The 16,787-nt window shown below is 46.6% G+C and overlaps 1 protein-coding gene across 10 annotated transcripts; it reads left to right on the top strand.

Annotated features, from left to right (window-relative positions):
• The first annotated feature begins 14 nt into the window (after positions 1-14).
• Positions 15-16,685, top strand: ITGB1BP1 (integrin subunit beta 1 binding protein 1). 10 transcript variants are annotated; one of them, XM_030920478.1, is made up of 9 exons: positions 24-157; positions 865-1,047; positions 3,122-3,152; positions 4,530-4,636; positions 8,856-8,934; positions 10,688-10,824; positions 15,116-15,208; positions 15,739-15,888; positions 16,435-16,685. In XM_030920478.1, the coding sequence occupies exons 4-9, from the start codon at positions 4,565-4,567 to the stop codon at positions 16,504-16,506; spliced, it is 603 nt and encodes a 200-aa protein (XP_030776338.1). In that variant the 5' UTR covers positions 24-157; positions 865-1,047; positions 3,122-3,152; positions 4,530-4,564; the 3' UTR covers positions 16,507-16,685. The 10 variants fall into 10 exon arrangements, with proteins under 10 accessions (XP_030776339.1, XP_030776338.1, XP_030776336.1 ...); XM_030920476.1 differs by having other exon boundaries at positions 3,122-3,187; XM_030920471.1 differs by having other exon boundaries at positions 3,122-3,273.
• The last annotated feature ends 102 nt before the right edge of the window (positions 16,686-16,787 follow it).

Genomic DNA, 16,787 nt, shown 5'->3' with positions numbered 1-16,787 from the left:
CTTAGTCTCGGAGGCGGGGCCCGGCGGACGTGGGCAGGAGCGTTGGAAAAGCCGGCGCTGGAGCGAGAAAGGGAGTCGCTGCCTGGGTGCCGAAGGCCGCGGCGCTCCCACGCGGACCCCGAAATCCGCAACCCGGGGATGGGCCCGCGGCTGCGAGGTGAGCGCCCAGCCCTCGTCCCACTCAGGGCCGAGCTCGCGGAGGCCTGACGGGAACACGGCCCCGAGAGGGGCGCGGACGGCTGGGAAGGATGGGTGGGGCCGCAGGGAGGGCGGGGGAGGGATGCCTGGGCTGGGGGTTGGTTCTCTGCGGGTCCGCGCTCCCGGGGCGCGGGTGGAGGAGCCTGGAACCGCGGGTCGCGCGTGGGCGTCGTGGACTGCAGCTTCCGGAGCCGCTGCCAGCCCGGAGGGGAGGCAAGGCGGGCAGCGCGGGCCGTTTTCCTGCCTCTTCCTCTGCCTCGTTTCGGCCGCCTCCCGCCTCTCAGGGTCGGGGTTGTCTGTCCCCTTCGCTGTCACATCCTCCGCACCCAGCGCGTGGAAGGTGCTCCATCACGGTGACAGACAAGTGCCAAGCAGGCTGGCGTCTGGGAGGAACTCTGGAGCCGGCTCTCCCTAGGCCCTGAGCTTGGCCCCATCCGTCCTTACCCTGGTGACCCTGGGCAGGTCACTGACTCTTCGGGCGCTTTGGCATCCTCGTTTGAAAGGGGCTGTTATCCTTCAGGCTTGCTGGTCAGTGAGGGTGAGAGGGATCTGTGCACCTAGCACCGTGCATGGCACGTGGTAGGCGTTTGGTACTTGGGAATTGCTGTTGGGGTGTCACAGACACCCCAGAAAGTTCTCGACTTCAGTAAGCGCGTCCCCTGCCAGGCGCCCTGGCTGTGCAGAGAGGAGTCCCCGAGCTCCGCCTTTGACCAGCGTGCAGCTGGGAGAGTGAGATCAGAGACGACAACAGATCGTGGCGCTGTGATCAGGGGTACACTCAAGCTGTGGGTCCCTGAGCCCAGCCTCGAGATCCCAGGAAGGCCTACAGCCTGAAAGGGGCCTTGAAAGGTAAGAGGTAGCCAGGTGCCTGAAAGGTGAAGGGTGTCCCGGGCGCTGCAAAGCAGGGGCACCTGGAGCATCGCGCTGAGAACCACGAGCAGCTTTGCCTTGCTGAGATCCGTTAACTGTGCCGGGGTTGTGGAGGATGGAAGTGGAAAGGTGATTAGGAGCTGTGTCCTGGAGGACCTGGCGTGTCCTGCTGAAGAAGGTTGACTTTGGTCTCTGACTTTGGAGCACCAGTGAACGATTTTCAGCAGGCTAGTGGCATTAGATTTATGTTTGAAAGAAATCATTTTAATCTTTTTGGCTGCAGTGTGGGGTGGATTTAAAGTGTTAGGGAATCCAGTAGGACAAGGTCTCTTATCCACGAAATATCCTTGGGTTTGTGAATTCCTTAAATTCATGCCAAATTTTGTATGGATGTGTATTTTTGTAGGGTGAGTATCCATCCCATTGATCAGATTCTAAAAAAATAGTGTCTGTGCCCATGGTCTAGGATGACATGGGGCCTGGTGGAGAGCTAGCTCAGAGAGCTCTTCAGGTGAGGTATACAGTGGGTCTTGGTGCCAGATTGGATATGGGGCCTGAAGGACAGCAAGGAATTCATGATTTCCTGGCTTCCCCCAGCAATAATAGAATTTCCTAACGGGGAGAGGAGAGGAGCAGATCTGGAGGGGAGGGTGATGGTTTCAGCTTGAGACATCTTTGCATTTGACGAGCCTACGGAGCACCCAGTCGCCAATCAGGATCACTGGCATCATTTTGATGCATGAGTAATTTTGAGGCAAGAATGATTTGCTTGAGAACATGCATCAAAATTGCAGCAGATATCAAAGACTTTAATAAATGCTGCTTTTTCCTAAGCCCCCGGGTTGATGCTGAAAAGAAAGCCTTAAGGAGTTGCTGAGGCATTGTGGTGTCATGATTTTTATATCAAGGGATTTGAGGAGACACTTCAGGATTGCACTAACAGTAGAATCACATTTTGTTTTTAAAATAAGTTTTGATTTAAAATTTAAATCATATTTAAAATTGTTACCTATATGTAAATATGTATTTATATATACTTAAGTATCTGATGCTTAAATATGTTATACATCAACATTTTAACCCATCAGCGCCATTAACATGGCACTTTATGCTGCTACATTAACCTCGTTTTGTGCAGGCCTTGGAATAAGGCTCTCCTGCCGTCTCTCACTGACTAGTGTCCTGTGCTGGTAAGGTTCTCCTTTGCAGCAATCACCCACAGTCATCTTCCAACGCATCTCTCTCTTTTTACTCTTATCCTATGGAGTTAGTTCCCTACCTGGCAGCCAGGGTCATTGTTTAAAAAACAGAAGACACCTAATTGTGGCGCTAAGCTGCTTTTTAAAAGTCTCCATTCCGGAAGATCACAGCAGATAAGCAAAAAATAAACTAAAAAACCTTTAGAGTCTTCCTCTTAAACTAAAGTCCACTGTTATCACGGCCTGCCTGGCCTTCTGTGGCACTTTGTCTGGGCCCATTGCTGTCCTCCTGCTCCCGGACAGCCTTGACTGTCCCCTTGGGCCCCGTCTCCACCTGCACAGCATTGCCTCCAGGCTATTTATGGCTGCCCTCACTTCATTCAGAATAAGATCCAGAGCATCTTTTTCTGGAATACCCACCCCTTCCTTCCTTCCGTCTGTGTCTCCTTAACTTTTCTTAGTTTTCCTCATAGCAGTTGTTTCCTAATAACAAGTGTGATGTGTGTTTTTCTTGTTGGTCTGTCTACTCCCGCTGAGAACAGGCTCCTCGAGGTCAGGGGCCTCGTTTGGTTCACTGATGCGTCCCTGGCATTTGGTAGGTGCTCACTGACTATCCAGAAATGAATGACTAAATCAGATTTTCCTGGTACCCCACAGCAAAAACATAGAAATAAATCTGATGATGAGGCTGATTAAAAAGCTTGGACTCAGGGGTCAGATTTGGGCAAGGGGCCTAATGTCATCCCCTAGTAAGTGGGCTTAGAGTGGGGTCTCCAAGTACAGAGGACCTCTGGGTTGCAGCAGGGGCTTTCGTTGACTGCTGCCTGAGTCACTCGTTCTTTTTCCTTCATCAGGTGCATTGTTTCTCTGGAAAGCATCGCCCAGGTCAGAATGAAAGGAAACTCTCTGTGCGGACCGCTGTATGTGGGACCCTGAAGACGGTCAAATAGTGTTCAATTCTATAGCAAGCAGATTTTCTTGTTCCCTCTGGAGAATACAGTTTTTGGTAAAAGTTGGTCAGGTTATCTTACTCATAAATCCTCTTGAAAGATGTCACAGTTTCCCTCATCTGTAAAAGGCAGATTACAGCCCCTCCTGTGAGCCCCTGGAGGGTTAGAGCCCTGCAGAGTGTGTGGCACATGGTTTGCCCTGAAAAAGCATCAGTAGAGCAAATGAATACATCACAAGGTTATCATGAGGCTGTGACAGTGTAACCGTCCTGGGAGTTCTGTGAGCTGTGCAGCTTCATATAGGTTAGTTAATGTGCCAAGTATAATCTGTGCTCTCCTATGCAATTGGCGAGGATGAATCTTACGTTTCCAAGGCATTATTTATTAATTTCAAAAAAAGAAATGTGTAACACAGACTCTGGGAAGCAAGGTCATCTCCTTAGCTGCCCTTAGTAGAGAGGGGGGTGAGGCGCTGGCGCCTAGGAAGGTCTTTGTGTCAGCTGTTACTTAAAGGCGTTTCAAAACTTCCAGAAAAATGCACATTTCTGAGAGGTGTGTATATCTTAACCCTACCAAGTATAGAATATGAAGCTGAGAGGCTTACTGAATCTCAGTATCTCGGCTGAAAATCCAACGTGTCAGAGCATATTTTGCTAAAATCTTGAATCAATTGAAGAGAAGTAAGGGCTTTGAAATTTTGAGAACTAGGCGACATGTCTGATACTTGAGAAAAGTGCTTTTCACACCTCTAGGACAAAGTTTCTGCCTTTTTTTGCTTATTGGGTTAATTTTTTGTAATTTAATAGGAAAGAATGAAAAGGAATAGTATCCAAGGGAAAAGTTTTATGTTTTATAGAAAAGGAACACACCCATGGAACTGGAAGGAATTGATTTTTATTTCTATTATGCATAAAGTGATTTAATGTTGCATTTCCTGATGTAGCTGTAACCAATATCGAAGTTGCTTTTCCTGTCTGGGCACGGTGGCTCACACCTGTAATCCCAGCACTTTGGGAGGCCAAGGTGGGAGGATCACCTGAGAGCAGGAGTTTGAGACCAGCCTGGCCAACATGGCAAGATCCTGTCTCTACAAAAAATGAAATTAGCTGAGTATAGTGGCACATGCCTGTAGTCCCAGCGACTCGGGGAGGCTGAGGTGGGAGGATCACTTGATCCCAGGAGGTTGAGACCACAGAGAGCCATGTTTGTGCCACTGCACTCCAGCCTGAGTAAGAGCAAGACTCTGTCTCTTAAAAAAAAAAAAAAAGTTGCTTTTCCCGATGTAACTGTCACCAATATTTGTTTTTTTCAGGGGATCTTCTCTGGATCAAGAAATGGTGGTGAAAAATGTTTCGCAAAGGCAAAAAACGACACAGTAGTAGCAGTTCCCAAAGTAGCGAAATCAGTACTAAGAGCAAGGTAGGGAAATGGTATTTGGAACAGAATCATAAAGCAGGGAGAGTTTTGTTTCTTCTAGCTGATACTGTATGGAGGATACCGACCATGGGCAGACCTCCTGATAATCTTTAAACTAGGTGTGTTTTTACATTTACTTTTTGCGCTAGAGATGCATTCTATGCTTAGCTTCATTTTATCTGTTTTGGTAGATTTTCTGAAATTCTTAAATCCATTAAACTAGATGGGACATGACCTGTGAATGGTCTCATTGAAATAAGCACTGATTTAAAAAAATTTTAAATGATAGAAATTGCAGGCATTCAGGGGCTGGACCTCTTGAATTCTAGGGCTTGTGGTGTGCATAATTATTTTGACTTAAGGGTGAGGTTGGCAGATACCTGTATACTAGAGAGTTTGAATGCTGTTGGAAGGTAAGCATGGGTTTAGTTCATGCAGAACTAACCTTTGAGGAGCTATTCAACTGGCAACTTTTGTCTCAAAGAATAAAGTGATTTCTTTTTGACTGACAGATATTTTTCAATATAAGAGTACAAAGATAGCGGCATTATATTTGTTCTAGGTTTTTGACACCAATTTTGTTGGTGTTTAGAAGAATGGCATTTTTATTTCTACCTCCTGGACGATGGCACGTGAACGCTCATTCATTCACCGAGTATTTATGGAGCACGGCTGTATGCCAAACTCTGTTTAAGGGGCATGAAATAGAGCGATTAGGGAGAGGGAAAAAATCCCTGGCCTCAGAGCTTCCGTTTCAGATGGGGGAGAGAATAATGAATAAATAAGTAAAATAGAGAGTTTCAGATGGTGGAAACTAACACGGGAGGAAGAAACTACAGGAATGGACGGGGTGGGAGATTGGGAGAGGGGCAGTGTTCAACAGTCTGGTAGAAAAGGTCTTATTTTCAGGCCGGGCACAGTGGCCCATGCCTTTGGGAGGCCAAGGTGGGCAGATCACCTGAGGTTAGGAGTTTGAGACCAACCTTGCCAAAATGGTGAAACCCCATCTCTATTAAAAACACAAAAATTAGCCGGGCGTGGTGGCACACACCTGTAGTCCCAGCTACTCGGGAGGCCAAGACAGAAGAATTGCTTGAACCAGGAGGCGAAGGTTGCAGTGAGCCAAGATCACACCACTGGACTCCAGCCTGGGCGACAGAGCAAGATTCTGTCTCAAAAAAAGAAAAGAAAAGGTCTTATTTTATTTATTTATTTTTGTTGCTCCTCCTCCCGAGAAAAGGCCTAGTTTTCTTGGTGGCATTTGAGCAGGGGCCTAGAGGAGAAGTGGGGCCATGATAAGATCTGGAAGGATCGTGGTTCAGGGAGAGGAGAGAGCAAAGGCCCATGGAAGGAGCGAGCCTGTGTGTGGGGGGGGGGCACCAGGGAGACCAGCGTGGCCTGGGCGGGGCAGGTGCAGGTGTTGTGAAGACCTGGGATTTTACTCTGAGAAGTAAAGCAGGCGGCGCCTGGGGCCAGGGAGTGACAGAATCTTACATCAGTTTTGTTGGGGGTCACTTTGGCCACTATGAGCAGGGCAAGGGCAGAAGCAGAGAGACTGCTGGGGAGGATGTGGTAAGAACCTGAGAGATGATGGGGGCTTGGACGGGGTGTGAAGGAAGTGCTAAGACCTCAGGTTCTGCAGAGAGTTCCAGGTGGGCACTCATGGGACCTGTGGATGGATGACGATGGCTTGTGGAGTATGCGGAAAAGAGTCATCCAAGCTTAAAGCCTTGAGATCCCAGGTGCTGTGGGAGGCAGAAAAAGTGATTCACTCCAGGTGTTTCTGCCTGGATGCCAGATACCATTTGAGACATGATTGATACCCAGAGACAATGAATAATTCAGAGAATGCGAAGGTGTGTGAGGTAATGACAAGTACTGCTTCAGGGATTCCGAGACTGGGGAGATTATAGGCCTGAAGTTGTGGAGGAAGTTGTATTAGTTGGAGTTCTCCAGAGAACCACTAGGATGTGTTTCTATCCTAGAGAGAGATTTTGTTGTATTTTCAAGGTTTATTTTGAAGAATTGGCTGATGTGACTGTGGGGGCTGCAAGTCCGCAATCTGCAGGGCGGGCGGGCTGGAGACCCCGGGAGTGGAAGTGGCAGCCTGAGCCTGGAGGCAGCTGGAGGCAGACTCCCCTCCTCGGGAGCCTGAGTCTTTTTCCTTTAAGGCCTTCACCTGCTTGGATGAGGCCCACCCACACTGTGGAGGGTCCTCTGCTGTACTGTGTCTGCTGGGGTAGACGTTAATCTCATTTAAAGAAACACCTTCACGGCAATGTCTTGTATTTGACCAAATATCTGGGTACTTAGCCCAGAGAAGTTGATATTATAAAATTAACCATCACAGAAGTCTTCCCGAAAAAAGCAGTTAGTGAATGAGACCTTAAAATATATGGGTCAAATAGGCATAAATGAGGAATACGGGTCAAATAGGCATAAATGAGGAATACGGGTTAAATAGGCGTAAATGAGGAAGGGAGTTAGACATCCCAGGCACAGGCAGGAAGCTGGAGGCCGAGTCCGGTCTGAACAGCCTCTTCATGGTTTTCCACCCTTGTGGGTGCTCTGATTTTAAAGCTGTGTGTTCACTCAGTCCCAGGACCAGGGTGAGGCACCGCATGGAAGGAGGCGTCTCGCATGGTCGCACAAGGCCCCCTCAGGAGATGCCTCCCTAGACTTTTCGTCCTGGGTGCCTGCCGGGCCTCCCATGCCCCACATGTGCCACGCTGTTAAATAACAGCCACACATGAATGAGACAAAGACATATGACTGCCACTCAGTTTCCAGTCAGGGCAGGGTAAGCTGGCATATCTCGGCGTGGCGGAGCTGGTGGGTGGCGTTGTAACCAGAAGCACAGAAACCTGACATTGTAGGAGTCCTGTGCAGCCTTAGAATGGAGAAACGAACCATGTTCTTGGAAGTTTTTGAACTCCTGGAACTGGTCAACACAGAACCTCCCTACTGCCACTTCCTCAGCCTTAAGCGTGAGGACTCCACAGGGGAATCTCATCTGTGTGGCCCAATGTCTTGTTTTATTTTTATTTTTGGAGACAGAGCCTCACTCTGTCGCCCAGGCTGGAGTGCAGTGGCATGATCTCGGCTCACTGCAACCTCTGCCTCCGGGTTCAATTTTCCTGCCTCAGCCTGCCAAGTAGCTGGGACTATAGGCATGTGCCACCACGCCCGGCTAATTTTTGGATTGTGTTTTGTTGTTGTTGTTTGTTTTGAGACGGAGTTTCGCTCTTGTTGCCCAGGCTGGAGTGCAGTGGCACGATCTCAGCTCACTGAAACCTCCGACTCCCGGGTTCAAGCGATTCTCCTGCCTCAGTCTCTGAGTAGCTAGGATTATAAGCGCCCGCCACCATACCCAACTAAATTTTGTATTTTTGGTTAGAGACGGGGTTTTACCATGTGGGCCAGGCTGGTCTCGAACTCCTGACCTCAGGTGATCCACACGCCTCAGCCTCCCAAAGTGCTGGGATTACAGGTGTCAGCCACCACGCCCGGCCACAGAATATTATTTGAATATAAAGAAATTGGGAGTATAGCTCTGAGGAACAAACTCCCTTTACATATGATTCTATTTTGTTCAACAGTTTTGTTGTTTTTTTCTGGCAGTTCACATGATAGTCTACTCTTCTTTGCCAGTTAGCCCGTGAATTCCTGCTGCAGGCCAGACACGAGTTGGAATAATTGCAGAAGCACTGGACCAAAACGTAGAATTAAGAGACCTAGGTTTGAGATCGGAGCCATTTACTAGATGTTACCTTGGATAAGTCACTGAACGTCTCAGTCTCCTTCCTCATTGATTAAGCAGGGATCATGGTCCTTACCTGGCTTTCTGCACAGGGTTTGTTTTGGGTTCAGCAGAACTAATGTGAAAGCAAGGCGAGATGTTCACAAGAATATTCTTAGAAGGCATCTTGAAAGGAGGTGGTGGTAATGGCTTCGATTTAGACTAAGAATATTGCCACCACGTTTATCCAATATTATGTCGTGGGACGAACGAACAGTTGGGATTATGTGACTTTTTTTTTTTTTGAAGTTTGTTACAGAATTTGTCTTAAGAAAAATCTGTCACAGTCGATATGCCTGAATAATTGGCATGATTTCGTATATGTCAGCTCAACTCTAATAAATACTTTGAATGGGTTAGAGGACTTCAGAGAAGACAGGGCTGCTTCTGTGGAGGTTTTTTACTTGTTTTTCTGTTTCTCAGTCTGTAGATTCTAGCCTTGGGGGTCTGTCACGGTCCAGCACGGTGGCCAGCCTCGACACAGATTCCACCAAAAGCTCAGGTACAGAAAAGGGTTGGGTCATTGATTGTCTGTGCTTTTCATTGATGTTCTTGTGGTGTTACTGGGGTAGCACGAGTTCTTCAGTATTTGTGGCTTTCTTCCTCTCCTTTGCCACTTTTGACAAGAGTTTAGAAGTGGACCCAGATTTGGTGGGACATGGGCTGAGGGTGTGGTGTGATTGGGGAACCACATAGCCTTTGGAGATTGGCACAGGCACATGGGCAAACTGGAAGTTTCAAAATAGTTTTTTAAGAGATGAGGTGGCAATAAATACATACACCTACTATGTACCCACAAAAATTAAAAGAAATGGGGTGGCAGAAGGTGAGTTCCATTGGACTTATGTTGTCTATGGGGAATAGGGCAAATATCTTGGTGATTAAAGGGCTAAGGAGCCATTCATTTACCCCAAGGAACCCAGAGATTCACCAGCTCATGACCACCTCCCACACAAGTAATTAAGGGGAGGCTCTGGCCCAGACCCTTGTAGATATGTATGCAGCTGCCCAAAATTAGTAGATCCTTAGAAACAAGCTGGGCGTGTTGGCTCACGCCTATAATCCCAGCACTTTGGGAGGCCAAGGCAGGTGGATCACCTGAGGTCAGGCATTTGAGACTAGCCTGGCCAACATGGTGAAACCCCGTCTCTACTAAAAATACAAAAAATTAGCTGGGCGTGGTGGCGCATGCTTGTAATCCCAGCTACTCGGGAGGCTGAGGCAGGAGAATTGCTGGAACCCAGAGGTGGAGGTTGCAGTGAGCTGCGAATCACGCCACTGCACTCCAGCCTGGGCGACAGAGCGAGACTCCATCTCAAAAAAAAAAAAAAAAAAAGAAAACAAGAGGTGACTTCTAACCCAAGCTCCCTAAGTAGCTGGTGGCTAACTGGAAATATGTTCATTTTCTTGTCCAAATTCCTCTTCCTCTGTCAGGAATTGTCCTAGTGAATCTGTAACAAAGAATGTTGGAGCATTAAGTCCATTGTCTTTACTGCCAGATGCCTTTAAAATTATTAAAGTTGTGGGCATCTTTTTATTACATAACCTAAAAGTAATCGTATAGTATTTCCTTAATATGGTTGAGATCATAAGTCGTTTGTAGTAGTTTTTGTGTTGGCTGGATTTTGTGGCACACACACAGCTCTTCAACAGCTGCTGTTAGGTTAAGAGACTTCCTGCCTGGCATTACTCCATCGACATTAGAAAGAAGGACTGTGTGGTCTTTTCTGATGGAATGGTAGAGGAAGAGTAGGCTTCCTGAATGAGGAAAGAAAGCTAACATGGTAGGCCAGGCTCGGTGGATCATGCCTGTCATTCCAGCACTTTGGGAGGCCAAGGTGGGAGGATCGCTTGAGCCCAGGAGTTTTAAGACCAGCCTGGGCAATGTAGTGAGACCCTTTCTCTACAGGGGAAAAAAAATGGTGAAGAGGGACAAAGAACCAAAAATAAATATCATGCATCATAAAGGTAATCATTAGGTAGTAACCTTTACTGTTTGTTTTGAAGGGAAGGTTAATATTTATTCCTATTACTGAGACCTTTGTATATTATATTTAGTATACCATGAGTCATAGAGGAAAGGGTTAGTGAAATTTTAAGTTCTTCCCCATTACATACAAATATTTTGCATTATAAAATTTGTAATTAGTGGTTGTGTTCTAATGACTGTCTGGTTTTTATTTGGGAAGGGACTGAGGATACCCTGTAATGCAAATATTTCTTCTGAAGTCTCACCACTTTTCTTTCATCTTTAGGACAAAGCAACAATAATTCAGATACCTGCGCAGAATTTCGAATAAAATATGTTGGTGCCATTGAGAAACTGAAACTCTCTGAGGGAAAAGGCCTTGAAGGGCCATTAGACCTGATAAATTATATAGACGTTGCCCAGGTAAAAAAAAAAAAAAAAAATCCGTAACTCTCTGGTTATGAGAGTCTGGGGAGCCAGCTCATGGCTTTGGGGCAAAAGGCTCACTCCTCGGGTCCACTGGGTGCCGCTCCACTTGCTCTGGACCGGAAGCCGCCGCATCACCACTGCACGTGTGCGTGAGCGCTGAGCTGCGTAGGAACACGGGCGCTGTTCCTTCCTTCCAACACGATACTTTTTTTTTTTTTAAGACGGAGTTTCGCTTTTGTTGCCCAGGCTGGAGTGCAATGGCGTGATCTTGGCTCACTGCAATCTCTGCCTCCCAGGTTCAAGCAATTCTCCTGCCTCAGCCTCCCGAGTAGTTGGGATTACAGGCGCCCGTCACCATGCCCAGCTAATTTTGTATTTTTAGTAGAGACAGGGTTTCTCCATGTTGGTCAGGCTGGTCTTGAACTCCCGACCTCACCTGATCTGCCCACCTCGGCTTCCCAAAGCGCTGGGATTATAGGCATGAGCCACTGCGGCCGGCCCACAGTACTTTTTAATTTTTTTTTCTTTTTTTTTTTTGAGATGGAGTCTTGCTCTGTTGCCCAGGCTGGAGTGCAGTGGTGCGATCTCAGCTCATTGCAACTTCCACCTCCCAGGTTCAAGAGATTCTCCCACCTCAGCCACCTGAGTAGCTGGAATTATAGGCGCTGGCCACCACGCCTGGCTGATTTTTGTATTTTTAGCAGAGACAGGGTTTCACCATGTTGGTCAGGCTCATCTCAAACTCCTGCCCTTGTGACTCACCCGCCTCAGCCTCCCAAAGTGCTGGGATTACAGGCGTGAGCCACCGCGCCTGGCCAATACTTTTTTTTTTTTTGAGACAGTCTTGCTCTGTCACCCAGGCTGGAGTGCAGTGGCGTGATCTCACCCCACTGCAACCTCCACCTCCTGGGTTCGAGCCGTTCTCCTGCCTCAGCTTCCTGAGTATCTGGGACTACAGGCGCGTGCTGCCACACCCGGCTAATTTTTGTATTTTAGTACAGACGGGGTTTCACTGTGTTGCCCAAGCTGGTTGTGAACCCCTGACCTCACGTGATCCACCTGCCTCCGCCTCCGAAAGTGCTGGGATTACAGGCCTGAGCCGCTGTGCCTGGCCTATTAATACTTTCTTTATGGGGCTGATCAATCCTATTTAAATGAGGAGCTGATTGTGGTGACTGGTTATATTCCTTAGATTCTTCTTTTAAAATAATCTGGCACAACCTCACCGTACCACCATCAGACCAGTTCTGCCTCTGAATAATCTAATTCATAATGATGTCGACCTAACATACCTGTTTATTCATGCAAGGTTTCCAACAAGAATTGAGATGAGTGGGTTTCAAAAAGATAAGACGATAAAAAATCATCATGAAGGAAAATTAAATCGAAAGTATAAGGTATAAACTATATAAGCATGAAATTTTATAAAATCTGTACCCTTGCCAGTGGTGGAAGTACATGAGCCAAAAGACTTAGTGAATTTGGTAATGAGAGAAAAAAAGAAAGTAAATTGTTTCTGGAGTTTCTAGAAAACAAAATTACATTTTTATGTGAGCATTAAAAGAGGGCTATTACTGCAGTAAAAAGATTCTTTAACTTCAGAGAGTGTTAATCTGAAGAACGTGTAATCTCTTAAATCATGGAGAATGAGAATATGAAATACAACGTGGCAGGGTGTGGTGGCTCATGCCTGTAATCCCAGCATTTTGGGAGGCAGAGTGGAGAGATCACCTGAACCCAGGAGTTCAAAACCAGCCTGGGCAACACAGTGAGACCTCATTTCTACAAAAAAAAATTTTTTAATTGCTGAGTACAGTGGCTCATGCCTGTAATCCCAGCACTTTGGGAGGCCAAGGCAGACAGATCACTTGAGGCCAATAGTTCAGGACCAGCCTGGCCAATATGGCAAAAACCTCATCTCTACTAAAAATACAAAAATTAGCTGGGTGTTGTGGTGCACGGCTATAATCTCAGCTACTTGGGAGGCTGAGGTTGAACTGCTTGCTTGAACTCGCAAGGCAGAGGCTGCAGTGAGCCAAGATTGTGCCACTGCATTCTAGCCCTGGGTGACACAGTGAGACTGTCTCAAACAAAACAAAACACCCACCTGGGCAAGACCCCTGTCTCTACAAAACATCTAAAAAATTCAGCTGAGTGTGGTGTTATGCACTGGTAGTCCCAGATGCTCAGAAGGCCAAGGCAGGGGGATTCCTTGAGCCCAGGAGGTCAAGGTTGCAGTGAGCCATCATTCTATCACTGTACTTCGGTCTGGGTGACAGAACAGTGAGACTGTCTCAAAAAATCTGAAATGAAGTTTCATATCTTTATGAAAGTAAAGGAAAATACTTCTGTCTGAAGGACGACATCAGTGAATCTAAATTGCCATTTAAGAGAGAACTCGGGCTGGGCATGGTGGCCCAGGTCTGTAATTCCAGCACTTTGGGAGGCTGAGGTGGGCTGGATCACGAGGTCAGGAGATTGAGATCATCCTGCCTAACATGGTGAAACTCCATCTCTACTAAAAATACAAAAAAATTAGCTGGGCGTGGTGGCGCGTGCCTGTAATCCTAGCTACTCGGGAGACTGAGGCAGGAGAATCGCTTGAACCTGGGAGGCGGAGGTTGCAGTGAGCCGAGATCGCGCCACTGCACTCCAGCCTGGGTGACAAGAGCGAAACTCCGTCTCAAGAAAAAAAGAACTCATGGTAGTTTGGACGAGTGTAATTACTATCCAGCATTTAGTTGGAAATGTAAAGTCATTCCAACAAACTACATTAAGTCCTCAGGTAACCTCGTTGATTGGTTCTTGGAAAACCATCTAGATTAGTTCCTCCGGAATCTCATTTTGCAAGGTCATTTTGTTACAATGTTTTATGATGTTGAAGAGAAAAAAAAAAATGGTTTTGTTACATGCATGGTTTCGCTTAAAGTTGCAGTTTCCAGGAAGAAGCCGCAACGTTCAGTGTGGTCTTACCATAAAAGCAACAACCAGTCTGAGTGTTGTACTGAAAGATCAATTATTTTCCTCTTAAAAATACACCAGCATTATTTTCATTCCTATAAGGACTGCTCAATTTCTCATATCACCATAGAATTTTTGCTTGCTAAAATTCCAGTATTGACAGTAGCATGACCGTTATCCCATACCGTGATTCTTGGACTTGCTTTAAACCTACTGTGGGAAGCAGTTGGGAAGAGGGTACTGTAACATTGTGGATGGAACTTACTTACTATGACTTCTTTAATGTGAGCAAGTGGTTCCTCAAAACCATTTACAATATGGAACATCCATAGGTTGCCAACAGTGTCTTATGTTAGGGAAGACGAAGTAGGTGGTATTCTGGTCTGGGAGCTGAGACTGGATCAACCAATAGGGAAGCCAGTCAGGGATTATCTGCTGTTTCTGAGTAGCTCAAAACTCCGATTCATGTTTTTGTGAGTGGAGTAACTGCTCATCAGCAGCACTTGCCAGCCGGAAGCCCTGAGGCCTGGGATCACCAGACACGCCTTCCCATCTGGGCAGGGCATGTGGGCTCTGCTTCCCACGTGCTAACATTGGTCTGTGCTATGCAAGTGAAGACCTTAATTTTTCTAATGTAGATATTTTAACCTCAGCAGGATCTGTGAGAGGCAGCTCAGTTTGTAATTAGGATTAACACCAAGACAGACAATATGTATGAAAGGGATGGATGTGAATTTTGCTCAGAGTTGTGGGCTGTAAAAATGGGGCTGGGCACAGTGGTTCATGCCTGTAATGCCAGCACTTTGGGAGGCCAACTTGGGAGAGTTACCTGAGGCCAAGAAGAGTTCAAGACCAGCCTAAGGCAATACCATCTCTATTTAAAAATAAATAAATGGCCCACATGGTGGCTCATGCCTGTAATCCCAGCATTTTGGGAGCCTGTGGTGGGTGGATCACTTGAGGTCAGGAGTTCACGACCAGCCTGGCCAACATGATGAAATACAATCCATCTGTACTAAAAATACAAAAATTAGCCAGATGTGCTCACTTGAACCCAGGAGGCAGAGGTTGCACCGAGCTGAGATCATGCCACTGCACTACAGCCTGGGCGACAGAGTGAGACTCTGTCTCAGAAACAAAAATAAACTTTTTTTAAATGGGGGGAAATGTTTCTTCTGCCTCTGTGGAGAGAAACTCTTGCCTGGCTCTGTACCCCACGTTCTTTAAAGGGTTTGGGCTTGTGATGGCCAGATACTCGACTAGTCAGAAATAAGACTATAATGTAATTTTCATCTTTATCATATAATTTATTTTTACTTTAAAGCAAGACGGAAAGTTGCCTTTTGTTCCTCCAGAGGAAGAATTTATTATGGGAGTTTCCAAGTATGGCATAAAAGTATCAACATCAGATCAATATGTAAGTAATATAATTTATTAAGAAAATTATGTTTTAGATAACAGGGAATTCAGGCCATTAAGAGCCCCCTTCTAATTAGGGCCACTCCTGTTTGCAGTGATTGGTTTGTAAATCTTCCTAGCAGTTGGTCTTAAACGTGACCAATTTCTTCGGGTGAATAGGGGCCTCCTTTTCTCTCCTGTGTTGGAAGGGTCCATGCAACCTGTCCCCGACCCCCAAACTCACACAGATGCCTCCGGATGCATTTTCAACTAAGGGCCCCTCATCCATTAAGAGCAGCTGTCAGCTTGGAAGGTGGGCACAGACACTGGGATAGTCAGTTTAGACCACTCCTCTCCTGTCTTGCTGGGATTTAAAAAGGCGTGATCCTGAAGGCAAATTGCCCGAGACTGAGCATACAGGAACATCCCTTGGGGTGAGAAACCTATGGATATGCTGTTTCAAGCCTCACTCTGCCTGGAGGGTGTGTCATTAGGACTGACAAACATGTGAGAGTCCTGATCTCTCCGAATCTTTCCTGACTTCTGCAGGATGTTTTGCACAGGCATGCTCTCTACTTAATAATCCGGATGGTGTGTTACGATGATGGTCTCGGGGCGGGAAAAAGCTTACTGGCTCTGAAGACCACAGATGCAAGCAATGAAGAATACAGCCTGTGGGTTTATCAGTGCAACAGCCTGGTGAGACTTTGTTACTTTGGTTAGCTGCTTACTCATCGTCGCAAAACCCAGGGACTACTGTTGTTTTTGAAGGTTGAAGAAATACAATCCATTATATGTGGAATATCTGGCCTGGGGATAGGGAATGAATATTAGGCTGGAGGTCAGCCAGCTGGCAAGACAGTGCAGGTTTGTGAACCATTTCTGTTAGGGCCAGTGGCAGCACTCACTCGTGCCTGGATTTAAAAGGTAAACAAAGCAGCTGAGGAAAAGTGTATCCTCCAGGGGCCAAAGGCTCCCTCCATTTCCGAAAGCTGTTGCCCTCCTAGACTGTGTCATCAGCCTTCTCAGGCTGCAGTCGCTGTTTGCTCCTCTCTGAAGGAGGGCAAAGGGCCCACGTGCAGGGAAGCTCATAGTGTGGGTTCCACTGACCTGGGCAGGCATGTGTTCTCGGCTTGCTTAGGAGAGGTCTTAAGAGGGGTTAGGTGTGTGCCTCTGCTAGCCAAATTGAGTTCATGAAGAGATCAGCGAATGTTGCTCTTACTCTTATCTTTTCACGTAATGTAGGAACAAGCACAAGCCATTTGCAAGGTTTTATCCACTGCTTTTGACTCTGTATTAACATCTGAGAAACCTTGAATCCTGCAATCAAGAAGTCAACTTCATCTGAAAGTTCAGCTGTTTTCAATCTGCAGTGCTGACGTGTTATGCAAATAATGAAATGATCCCTTGCTCTAGGTTTTCTGAAGAAAATGGATTGTGTAAAATGCTGATCATTTGTTTATTAAAATGTGTCCTATTAGTGAGTTAACTCTCAATGAAGTCATCTACTTTCTGGGATAAAAAAACTTCATTTGTCTTTTTCAAAGTTCAAATAAGCTTAACCTAAGTGTCACAGAAGCCTAGGTGTCCCAGAGGTC

This window comes from Rhinopithecus roxellana, chromosome 17 (genome assembly GCF_007565055.1).
Source record: "Rhinopithecus roxellana isolate Shanxi Qingling chromosome 17, ASM756505v1, whole genome shotgun sequence".
Taxonomy (NCBI): domain Eukaryota; kingdom Metazoa; phylum Chordata; class Mammalia; order Primates; family Cercopithecidae; genus Rhinopithecus; species Rhinopithecus roxellana.
Note: the sequence above shows the minus strand (reverse complement) of the source record. Positions and strands in the feature narration are given on the sequence as shown.

Excerpts from the sequence above, each read along its gene's own strand:
- ITGB1BP1 (XM_030920479.1), top strand. The coding sequence starts at position 4,565 with ATGTTTCGCAAAGGCAAAAAACGACACAGTAGTAGCAGTTCCCAAAGT. Across the intron at positions 10,825-15,115 it reads ATTATATAGACGTTGCCCAG|CAAGACGGAAAGTTGCCTTT; the intron begins GTAAAAAAAAAA and ends TTTACTTTAAAG. Across the intron at positions 15,889-16,434 it reads TTTATCAGTGCAACAGCCTG|GAACAAGCACAAGCCATTTG; the intron begins GTGAGACTTTGT and ends CACGTAATGTAG.